This window comes from Phacochoerus africanus, chromosome 15 (genome assembly GCF_016906955.1).
Source record: "Phacochoerus africanus isolate WHEZ1 chromosome 15, ROS_Pafr_v1, whole genome shotgun sequence".
NCBI classification, from domain to species: Eukaryota; Metazoa; Chordata; class Mammalia; order Artiodactyla; family Suidae; genus Phacochoerus; species Phacochoerus africanus.
Genome location: NC_062558.1, coordinates 43,522,760 through 43,534,851, shown reverse-complemented (window position 1 = coordinate 43,534,851; position 12,092 = coordinate 43,522,760). Strand labels below are relative to the sequence as shown.

The window sequence follows — 12,092 nt, the reverse complement described above, 5'->3', positions numbered from 1 at the left end:
TGAATACATAAATCAATGTGATTTAGAAATAAGAATCAAAATTCCACCACTCCTCACACTACTACCTACTGCTACTGAATTAGCTAAATAAACTATGTACCAAATCATCTCTTGAGGTGATTCCACTTCAGAATATTTATTATCAACATTTCAATTTTTGCTTTGTACAAGAGAGGGCACTCTAATGCTTTCCTTCTTATCATGCAATGAAAAACAGTAATTTCCATCTCTTCGAAGCATTAATTTTGGGGGGGGTTTCTATACAAGGTGAATTAGTACCAAGCAAACATATACTAATCTTTAAAAGAGATTTTGATTGGAAATATTCTTTTCATCCTAATTGTTTCCAAGGAGAAAAATGTCAAATTACTGCATTTAAAAAGCAAATAGGATAGAATGACAAACAATATCTGTTACTTATGACACTATAATCTTTTATTTTAATTTAATTTAATTTTTTTTTGTCTTTTTGCCTTTTTCTTGAGCCGCTCCCACGGCACGTGGAGGGTCCCAGGCTAAGGGTTGAATCAGAGCTGTAGCCACTGGCCTACGCCACAGCCACAGCCACAGCAACTCGGGATCTGAGCCGTGTCTGAGACCCACACCACAGCTCACGGCAACACCGGATCCTCAACCCATTGAGCAAGGCCAGGGATCGAATCCACAACCTCATGGTTCCTAGTCGGATTTGTTAACCACTGCGCCACGACGGGAACTCCGACACTATAATTTTTTAAACTTGACTTGTATCATTCTTTTATGTGAAATATACAGAGATATTAACAAGCTCCTGGCTCAAGAGAAAAGGAATAAAGATTTATTAACTCTTACTAAAACTCATCTCTCTCCCTGACACAACTGTTTCCACCCCACTGGGTTCCTTAGTGTATAAAAAGGGATTGTGTGAAGGTCTCCTGTGTTTCGGCAAATCCTCCTGATAAGGCTCCTGTGTGCAAAGCCGGGGGACCCATCCCTGGTCTTGACCCTGGTGTGCCTGCTGGCGTCTGACGCCGGAAGCAAAGGGCTGTGCCCTGACACTTGGAGAAAAGGACTCCTGTGTTCTGACAGCAATGCTCTGTGCTAAATTTAAAAACACTTTCATGAGACCAGAGGGAGGGCTTTGCAAGGGGACGGGAGTTAAAGCTGGTGGTGCCATAAACATTCCCAGCACATGGGCCCGCACTCCATAAATCCCATTTTATAAATACAGCCCTGCCACGTGTGGCTCAATAAGCCACGGTCGGAAATGCTTTTCGGCTCTTCCGTCCTGTGCTGTGGTGTTGAGAAAGTTTGGTCTTTCAAGTTCCAGTCCTGATGTGCATCTGTTTCCAATGTATTCTTGATTATTCTTTGTGAACAAACCAAAGATTCCATTTCTATTTTGGAAAATGTAAAAGAAAACCCACGATAGTAATAATCTCCATTCTGCGGGAGGCACGTGGTGCTCACAGATCCTGTGTGATCACAGCTGCTCCCTGCTGCAGCCGCTTTAAATAGGAGACAGTATCGGGCCTGTCAACAGCTTACAACACCAGCCAAGTTCTGCCAACAGCACATGTGACATTCTGGCTGCATCGGGGGATGTTATGGGAATAGAATTCACATGTGCAGTGGTCAGATGTGGCTTTTGAATTACAGAGAGAGTGAGAGAGCTGCAAATTTCCCCCCAAAGAGTTGGGAAATGGTTCAAGACATGATAAATGATGGGGAAACACACACACACACACACACACACACACACACGATGCATCATATTCGCAGTGAAACAATGAATTAAAAAATAATCCATTTATAAATAGCATGCTTAAAAATTCTTAACATCAAAAATTAATTTTAGAATACCAAAAATAATTGCATGTTACATCAAATGTGAGTTTTGAATCTGAGCCAACTGCTGCCAAAATATTTATAAACATTCCTTTTTTCCCTATGGGAACAAACTCAATAACCTCAGGCAGAGCTCAGCTCTCCTCAGACCACGACCCAGGCTCTCTCCTCATGTCTGACAATCAATGGTGGCAAGTTTAAGATTAAGGCTACCGTCATATCAATTCTTTCTTTTAACGGCTATCTGAAATCTAGATAGAGAATCAGGACAGCAGCTCTGTACATCTGCCACATGGACTCCTCTTTGTGCACAGAGGCTCTGGGTACCTGATGGTCAGCTGGAAGTGGAAGTGACCTCACCCTACACGCAGCCCTGAGTGGCTCGGTCCATCATAAGCCTAGGGATGCAAACATGTTCTTAGACCTTGACAGCTTCCTCACATTCAGATTCCCGTCTCTTGGACCCGCAGTATTCTTCCAGGGTGTCATGACAAAACTAGGGGTGCAGAGAAGTGTTTCAGCAGAAGCTAGGGGTCAGTGCAAGGAGTGTTCAATCACAGAAAAGAGACGTAAAAAAGACCCTTGGTGACCAGTGGTCACCTCTCTGAGCAGACGTGGGTAGGAGGGGAAGAGCGGTGTTTCTCATCCTCAGCTGGGGGATGCTTTGCTGGGGCAGCAGCGGCGGTCCCATGCTCTGTATGGTGTGGGGCAGCATCCTCAGCCTCGATCCACTAGATGCCAGAAGTAGTCCATCCCCAAGTTGTGACAACCAAAAATGTCTCCAGGCATTGCCAAGAACTCTGGGGTTGAGGACCAGTGTTGGGGAGTGGCTGGCACAGGGTCCGGTTCATTTCACATGGACTGACACCACAGCTGCCCTAGGACAGCACCAGGATACTGAGGGGACAGGCTGCCCCACCTCCCAACCCAGCTCATGCCCAATGGGCCCCACAGGCAATGCTTTCCTTCACGGGAACCCTTCCTTAGATACTTTTTTCAGTTTCTTAGGCCCCTTATGCCCCAAAAAAGACAGCAGCTTAGGGCCCCCTTCTATATGGCACAAGAGAACTAAACAGGATGCTTCTATACATATTTTCCAAGTTTCCCCACGTGTAACCTTCTTAACCACCCCACCCCACCCCAATAAACTGAGGTGATGAAGGCTCCATCACCTGCAGGACTCACCAGGGTGTTTTACTTCTGAAGGGCCCCCAATAAACAGTTTAATATGATCACTGACATTTTACACCCATTGATATTTTGGAATGATAGCACCATCCTCCCCATCACCTTGAATTTAAACTCCTTTCCTTCCATATTTAAGCATCCATCAAAAAAACCAAAAACCAAAAAACAAAAAAAAATTAAAAATTAAAAAAATTTTAAAAACTGTAGCCTCACAGACGTTAAGTATGATCCTGTTAAGTCATGTGTCGCCTTTCTGGTCCCAGTCCCACAGCGCTACCTCAAGCCTGTGCCTGGGTTCTTAACACACACCTCCCACCAGCCAGCACATTGTTACTGAGGAGCAACCCAACCTTCGCTTAAAAGAGTGCTGCCTTCCTTTGCTTAAAAGCCTTGTGTCACTGGGTCTTAAGAACAAAGCCCCCACCCGCACAGATGGAATTCAAGGGCCTCCCTGGCCCTGGCCCAATGTTCTCCACTTCTCTCTCTGCACACCCACCCCGTCTGACAGAGAGCTGCCACCTGCTCACAGGTCACTGATGGGGAAAGACCTCCTGTTCCATGTTGTCCCCTCCCCGAAATTTATTCCTGCTCCAGGTCTTTGTCTTGCCAGCCTGGCTGAGAGAATACAGCACATACCAACTCCGACATGAATTCGGCGCTATGCTCGCAAGTTAGGGCTGGTGATTCCAGCTTGCTGGTGCACTGGGACTGCAAGTCGGCACAACCCTCCCTGTTCATGACCCTGTGTGTGTATCCAGCTGCTCTCCAGGACTGTGTGTGGCTTCCTCCCTCCCTTTCTCCCTTCCTTCCCCCAGAGCATCGAGCAATCTCTTGCATACGGTAGGTACTCAATCAATGCTCACCAAATTGTATTTAAGTGACTTGACAAAAAAGATTTCCCTGCTCTTTGGTTTAGTGCTTACGCCACTCCTGGGACTGGCTTCTGAACAAGTATTAGAAAGAAGGGCAGAAGATCATATGTCTCAATGGGGAAGATTCATCTAGCCCCGTGTGTTAGGCACTGGGAGGATTCTTTCCACTTTAGGCTTCAGAGATGGTCACCAGGTAGTGACAGGGAGCTGGTTATCTGGGAGGCAGAACAAGCCTTCCTGGGGCAGCTCAAACACTGAAGAGACATTCATTCTCGCATGAAACTGAAGTCTTTTCCTTCCTGCAAATGCCGGCTGTCTGGAGCTAACCAGGTGAACATGACTCCTTCAATAGGATGGGCCTTCTAACAGCTGGAGCCAAGGTTATGGCTGCCTGAAGCATGGTACCCGTTCCTTAAACCTATCTGTCCATATGAGCCACGACTTCTAGCCCTGTCAACATTCTTATTCCATCCATCCTCACGACCATCCTCTGGATGTCTTCCTGTCAGCCAAGACTCCTCTCAACAGAGATCACATCCAATGGAGGACTTCAACCAAGCCCAATCAAGGCCGTCACAAAGGAATTAATCTCTGGAGTTCCCATCATGGCTCAGCGCAAATGAATCTGACTAGCATCCAAGAGGGTGCAGGTTTGATCCCTGGCCTCGCTCAGTGGGTTAAGGATCTGGCATTGCTGTGGCTGTGGCATAAGGCAGTGGCTTCAGCTCCAATTCGACCCCTAGCCTGGGAACCTCCATATGCCACAGGTGCAGCCCTAAAAAGACAACAACAACAAAAAAGGAATTAACCTCTAGTGCAGTACTCCAAACTTGAATCATGACCAAATATGACTGAATTCACCTCATTAGCCACAAATCACACTGCTGGCATAGAGTTAATGATTAAACCAGATCTTCTAAAACTAGTGTTATCTGCTACATGGCCCCCAGTCTATACACATGGACATTATTATAAACAGAATGATAATATTAAACACAAATCAATAAAGCCCTAAATGCAAGGCCTTGCAGGCCTCCCTGCTACATTTTACTACTGACTTTTGAGCCTCGAGGTAATGCATTCAATGGTTTTGCTACGGCAGGGCTTTGTTTTTGTTTTTTAAAGATCTTACAATTCCTCAAGTATGATTTCTAATCTCCAACCCCACCTCCAGCGGAGACCCGAACCAGGACGGCGTGTCTGGATGCACTCACTGTGCACGCAGAGACTCCTGCCAGCTGGAGACACGTCTCAAGGTGGGAAGTGGTTTTCTCTGGTTTGCTTTGCAGAAACTCTCTAATGAGGTCAGCTAGTCTGATGACAAGAATTAAGGCCATCCAGGCTCCACAGATACGATAATTCAATTGAGGAGCAACAGGACCTGACTCTCTAAGCAGTAATACGATTTTAGTTCCCAAGTGAATGTGGTGAGCAGAGAACAACTAGATTATCTGAGTCCTGGGGAAGCAGCCAGGGTGCTTGGAACCTGGTTTGCAGGGAAGACAGAGAAGCCAGCCTCTTTTCAGAATGTGCTAAATATAATAAGAAGATGCAGTGATGCTCTGTGGGGCCTTCCCAGGGAAATGAGAAAAGTTTAGCAAACTACCAGGCTTGTATATTCAAAGGAGAAATGACAGAGGGAAAATTCTGACTAGGAAATTTTTTTTTCTCTTTTTTTGCCCGCCCTGCAGCATATGGCATTCCTGGGCCAAGGATCAGATCTGAGCTGCAATTGCAACCCATGCCACAGCTGTGGCAATGCCAGGTCTTTTAACCCACTGTGCCGGGCCAGGCATCAAACCTGCATCCTGGTGCTGCAGAGATGCCAATGATCCCATTGTACGACAGCAGGAACACCCTGACTAGGAACTTTTAATGTAAAGTGCTTTCTGTACCTCTGTGAATAGAGAATAATCAAAAATGTATCTTAAACACTTAAGCTCTCTATTACAGCTGGCTAAAGACTCTTGGCAATTAATGGAAATAGTAGCATAATTTAAAACTGTTCAACATGAGAACTTATTTTGAGAGTGCTTTCATTCCATCATCTTTCCAATGAATTTCATCATCTCTAGTGGTTTAGAACTAAGGGTCAAGTATAACACAAATTAAAAACTCAGAATTACACAATTTCGTTTTTGTATTTTTTAAAAAAGCACATATTTCGGGAGTCCCTGCTGTGGTGCAATGGGTTAAGAATTCAGCTGCAGCGGCTCGGGTTGCTGTGGAGGTGCAGGTTCAATCCCTGGCCCAGGAACTTCCATATGCTGCAGCTGCAGTCATAAAAAAAGAAAAAAGAAAAACCCCACACATTTCAGCATGTTTACAAACAAATGCACACTTTTAAAACAGGTTCACTCTGGGTTTTCATCTTTTTGTGTAAAAAGTGCTTTAAGCTCACAATCCTGAGTAAATAATTTCTAGGGAAAAAATTCTCCTAACTTCTTGGATTATCTACATTTAAAAATAACACTTAATGGGAGCTCTCTGGTAGCCTAGCAGTTAAGGATTTGGTGTTATCACTGTTGTGGTTCGGGTTCAATTCCTGGCCTGGGAACTTCTGCATGCTGCAAGTATGACAAAAAATAATAATAATACATATTCCCAAAATAAGGCTTGTTAATGGGAACATATCAATGCAGGCTTATTTTAGGTCCAATCACATCGGAATTCCTTCCTGGTATGGAACAAAAAAAGCTGATGGAAAAGAAACTCTCACTTTTATGGGCAGAAAGAGCCACAGGCACTGCCTGGATCAGTGTGTGGCTCAAAGATTGCTGTGTGATCTGAAACAGTATTAGAGCCTGACAATATGTAAAGTTCTGGGTTTTGATCCAAGCGCCTGCCATGCTGACGATACTAAGAGGAGGCACTTCACTCACCCTCTCAGAAGCTTGAATAGCATACAGCCCAGGGAGAACCAGTCGGCACTGCTGTCATAGGCGGTCCCCTTCTGCAGAACCTCAGGAGCCATGTACCCGTGGGTGCCCCTAGGGAGAAGAGGGGGTACGAGCAGTTATCAGCGCATGCCCAGCTTATAGAAGATTGCCCGCTCATCGAGAGGCCCACGTGCCATTCATCAAACAGCATCAACTACAAAAAAGAGAGAGGGGACAACGGGGCTTCCACCCCTCATGATTCCACCAAGCGTGATTCTATCACACGCACTTCCACCATGCGTGACTTTACCACACATGATTCTACCGCATGTGCTTCCACCACACACGATTCCACGAAGTGTGATTCGGCAAAGACCCAATGGGAAATTGACCTTTTCTGTCTTCATTAGGATAGGAATGGATAGAAATAAATTACCATGTGAAATGAATGTGAAGAATGGTTATTCTGTCCCAGAGGGGAAATCTTAACCTTGTTAGTCCTTCCCCACTACAGCTAGGAAGAGCCAAAGATCTCTAGCCGGCGGTCTCTAGCCCAGCTCCTGTGAGAGGGATAGGGCTGGGGGAGGTAGGGCAGGGGGGATGAACAGGTGACCACCACAGGGCAGTATTAGGGCCCTGGAGGGAATGGGGACAGGCATGCCAGTGCTGAGGACCAGGGCTCGCAACCCCCAACCATGCACAGTCAGTGACAGCCCCCGAGGGAGTAGGGGAGGACTGGGGGTACAAGGCAACAGATAGGGGGAGAGATCATGTGTCAGGCTTGAAGAGCGGCTGACAGGTCAAAGGAGTCTGCTAAGCATATGGGAAGGCGATTTTCAGGAAGCTGAGAAAAAGCACTTGGGAGGACAACCATGTATGAAGAATATGTACTATCTGCAACTCAAACCCGTTCCCGGTCGGTCTGTGACTCCACACCCCTCCTTAAAGACCTCAGTGCGCACTGTTCTAGGAGCAAGAGAAGGCTCATGGGGAACTTTCAAAGATGTAGGCTGAAAGGGCCCAGGAAAAGCCATTACCTGTACCTCGTTCCCATTCCTCATTGATTTTCTTCACTGAGAGAACGGGTGATAAAATATCAGCTGCTGCTATGAGGACATGGAGTAATGGGCTTAGGACAGTGCTGGCTCTTAAAAAGAATTGAGTCCATCTTAGGGACCTTATGCTCTATTCTTACGTTATTACAATCATTTTTAACCTGCTTATGCTCAGAAACAGTGAGAATCTGCTCAAGAAGAGCGATCCTGGGCCCGGTACCTGCTCTGCCTCAGAGTTCTATCTTTTCTCAAACAGTGAAAATGAGTATTGGTTCATCATTTGGAAAAGCTCCACCATCCAGAATCCAGAGTTTGACAATGTGAGGTCAGCAAGCCACATTGTGAGAATGCCAGAGATTTCCATAAGGGGCACTCCAGCCATTTTCTGGGAAGGTTTCATTTCAGTGGTGCTGGGAAAACCTTTGTGGTGACCTTTTTAACCTGAGATTCCTGGGATCAAAACCCAGTCCTGAGATGGGAAGATCTCCACAAGGATAAATACATGGAGTTAGGAGTTCCCATTGTCCCTCAGTGGGCTATGAACCAGACTAGTATCCATGACACAGGCGTCGATCAGTGGGTTAAGGATCCAATGTTGCCATGAGCTGTGGTGTAGGCTGGCAGCTACAGCTCAGATTGGACCCCTAGCTTGGGAGCCTCCGTGTGCTGCAGGTGCGGTCCTAAAAAGCAAGAAAAATAAAAAAGCAGGGTTAACACAGATCATATCTCTCAGCAGATGATCAGGGCACAGAGCAGATCCTTGGACTGCCTGCTGCTGCAGGTTTCCTGCTTCTCTACACAGCAGCTCCTAGTGCTTCCTGATGCTTCCCACTGAGGATCTGTGCTATTTACTCTGAAAGAACACTCGAACCTTTGAAGACACTGTGACAGGAGATAGAGCTTTGTGTTCTTGGAGAAAATAAGCTGGTACTCAATTAGTCACTGACAATCTGCTCAGTTCCAAAATCAAAGTTTTTCTTTGTCGTGTCGTGGCTGTTCCATGGTTAACCTCAGTTTATATGAATAATTTGATTCCATCATTAAACGGACTGAGTCTAAGCCTAGATTGGGAACCAACCACAACACCACTTTGCAGATGAACAGCGCTAGACAAAGTGCTCGGATCACACCTAAAGCTTTGCAAAGACGGGAGAAACCCAGTCTAGGGTAAAATCCTGGCCACAAATCTTCAATCTAGTGTCAAGTCAATCATCTCAAAGCCTGGGGAATTTGGACATATCATAAGGGATCAAGCTTTGGAGATGGGCAGGCTGGATTTTAATTCTGGCCCCATGATGTGCCTGGCATGTGACTTGGTTCAAGTTACTTATTTACAGAAGTTTCTCTGAACTTCAGTGTCCATCCTGTAAAAAGTAGGTAATTATACCCATGGACTATGGGGGCTTTTGTGAAGATAACAGCATATTAAGAGCAGCCAGCCATGCATGCCTGGGACGTCAACATTCAACCAACTAATGGTGCGGGTGCTGAGGCTGCTGGTTCCAGGAAGTTAGGGAGCCCTTCTGGCTTGGTCCCCCCTGCAGAGCTATGCCCTGGCACACAGCAGGGTTAAGTAAATACTTGGTACTTGAAGGAGTTGACTTCACCCTCACAACTGCCACGGAAAGTAAACTGCACTGTTACCTCCTCTTTGCAGAGGAGAAAAATAAGGCTGACGCCATGAGGAAGCAGGATTCAAACCCACATCTGCTGACTTGAGAGCCTTTGTTCTCAGCTATAACATACCTCCTCTGCTTAAAAACATAGTAATTCATTGTGCATTTATTTTTTTCAAGTAGTGGCTTAGAGATCACTGTTTAAACATGGAAACCAAACCTCCCAATCCTCTCCCTTTACAGACCTATTCAGATACGGACCAAAGCCCACCCTTCAGAGCTGATGTGTGAATTGCATTTGGAAGAGGATGAGGCCCTATAAGGATATAAGCAACCCCCCATCTGAAAGTTAATTCCTTCCGAGATTAACTTTTAGGAGCTCTTGGATTCATAGTGAGTTGTGACTACACTAAATTGAAGACATTAGCATACCAAATAGCTGTGGCATTAAAAATTCAAATGACTCTCTTAAAAATGTCTGATGAACTCCCTGGGAGAAGCTGATAGAACCACAGGTTCTGGCCTCATAATTGTCAAGTGCTGGCAAAAAGCTAAAGCTTTTATCACCCTATCCCAGATTCTGCACATAGAACCGTGTTTACAGAAATGCTGCTTGTTTGCCATTAACATCTGATCAGAGCTTTAAATGGCAATTCTAATTTAACGCAGCCCGTCATAAAGTACTGCAGTTTTAGAACCACTTTATTTCTAGTCCCACCCAAAAAAAAAGAAAAAAGAAAAAAAAGGATGTATCGTTTATTTTCTGCATGGATGCATGAAATGAGACTCTTGGGAGTTACTTCAAGACTATTCAACACAGGGATGAATGTTAGCTCAAGATACACAATAAAATGTAATTTTAAAAGATTCATTGCTAAGACTGATATATTGAAAAAGAAAATAAGCAAAAGTCATGTTTTTCCACAAACTGCAAACTTGGCCATACTTTCACGCAAATACACTGATACCAGAGAGATGGGAATGAAAACCAGTACGTATTCCGTTCTGCTTCTGCTGTGACCCAGGACAGCCACTTCATCCTCCTGATGTCAGTTTAACAACCCAGATTCGGGAATTAGTGTCAAAAGGCATGGAGCAAGCACGGCCACACTGGGAGCAGCTGAGGGCCCACTGAGGGGATGGTGTGGCCAAAGGCCATGGCACCAGGGAGCTTTCTCTGCATGGTTGTTTAAAGAACAGAGGTAACATTCAAATCTAACAACATGACCTGCGTTAAAAGCTTGAACTGCAAGGAGATGACTTTTTTTTTTCATTAAAAGAACTTCTTAATTTCTTTCAGAGAAAAAAAAAAAGCTGTCTTGAAAAAGAAGAAAAAGTAGATGGAAAGAAAAACTTGACCTGCAGGCCTTCTTGGAGAGTTCTATGCAGCTGCCTGTGCACCTTCTTTGGCACACAAGCTTTCAGGGGTTTGTCATGACCTCTATCTTACAGACAAAGAGGCTGAGGGTCAAGCAGGTGCACTGACAGCCTGAGGCTCCCACTGCCAGCATGGACTCTGGCCTGAGGCTGAGGCCCCTATCTTTCCCTGAGACCACCCTGCCCCTGGGTGGCTATATCGTGGGTCCCTGAGTGTTCCCACAACCACCCTTGTCTCCTTCCTCACAGCCTGGCTGAGGGGACTTTCCCCTGGCCTGGCACTGCCACATAATGAAAATTACTGCTGGTGAGAAAAACTGGAGGAACAAATGACCACGTCATTTGACCACATCTCTTTACTGAGTAAACGGGTCACGATGGGAAATGACAGTGAACAGGGTCCATGTTCTACTCACACGCTCGCATGCGGCTTCTTTTTAGAAAAATCACAGGCAAGACCAAGGTCTGATATCCTAACGTGTCCGTGCTCATCCAAGAGGATATTTGCCGGCTGAAACAAAAGAGAAAACCATCTTCAAGAATCCCCAAGGTATCCTGGCAGTTTTGAACTTCTAAAGCTATGGGCACTTGATGTCTATTATTTTTATCATAGCTCATCCCTAAACTCGAATTCTAGCATTAATTATGTTATCATACCCAAGTAGCGCATGACACTGACAATGATGTGTCTCATGTTAGTGTCACGGCGGGAAAGCAGGAATGACAGACGGGAAGGATTCTACTCATTTGACAATGAAACACAGGGTGGGTAACATGGGAGGGTGATGACCACTGTTCATTAGGGTTCAAGTATTTCCTTTTTTTATGGCAAAAAGGGCCATCCAGCCGGAACAGGCAGTCTTTCCACAAAGGGAGGGAGCCCACCGGCCCCTTGGCCTCTGTGACCCCCTTAGCACTTTGGAGAATGAAGCCATGAAACACAGCAGAGAAAACATCCTTGTAAGGATCTACAAACAAGTGACCTAAGAAATCAAACTATTCCATGGGGCCACACTAATCCCGATAAATGTCATTTCTGTTTATTAGGACATCATCAACAGAGGGCCCCAAATATGATTTTGACCACAACTCTGATGAAATGTATCCATTCAGATTAGATTTGGTCAGCCTAATCACGGAAAACAAAGCTCTTCTCCCTAATATACATTGAATTATAGTCATCTTGATATTTTTCTGCTGGAGATCAACTATTGTTTTGCTTGAAATAAAAATAATAGCATGCCATTATAAACTTGAAGCATGAATAATCATGAGTGA

The 12,092-nt window shown here is 45.2% G+C and overlaps 1 protein-coding gene across 1 annotated transcript in view; it reads right to left on the bottom strand.

Moving 5' to 3' along the window:
• Positions 1 to 12,092, bottom strand: part of GRK3 (G protein-coupled receptor kinase 3) — a 128,144-nt gene that overhangs the window by 19,360 nt on the left and 96,692 nt on the right. Inside the window, exons 12-13 of the mRNA XM_047762235.1 lie at positions 11,231 to 11,325; positions 6,770 to 6,877 (exon numbers count right to left, since the gene is read on the bottom strand). Of these exons, the coding sequence (XP_047618191.1) occupies positions 6,770 to 6,877; positions 11,231 to 11,325 (203 nt within the window). The remainder of the gene's footprint in view (positions 1 to 6,769; positions 6,878 to 11,230; positions 11,326 to 12,092) is intronic.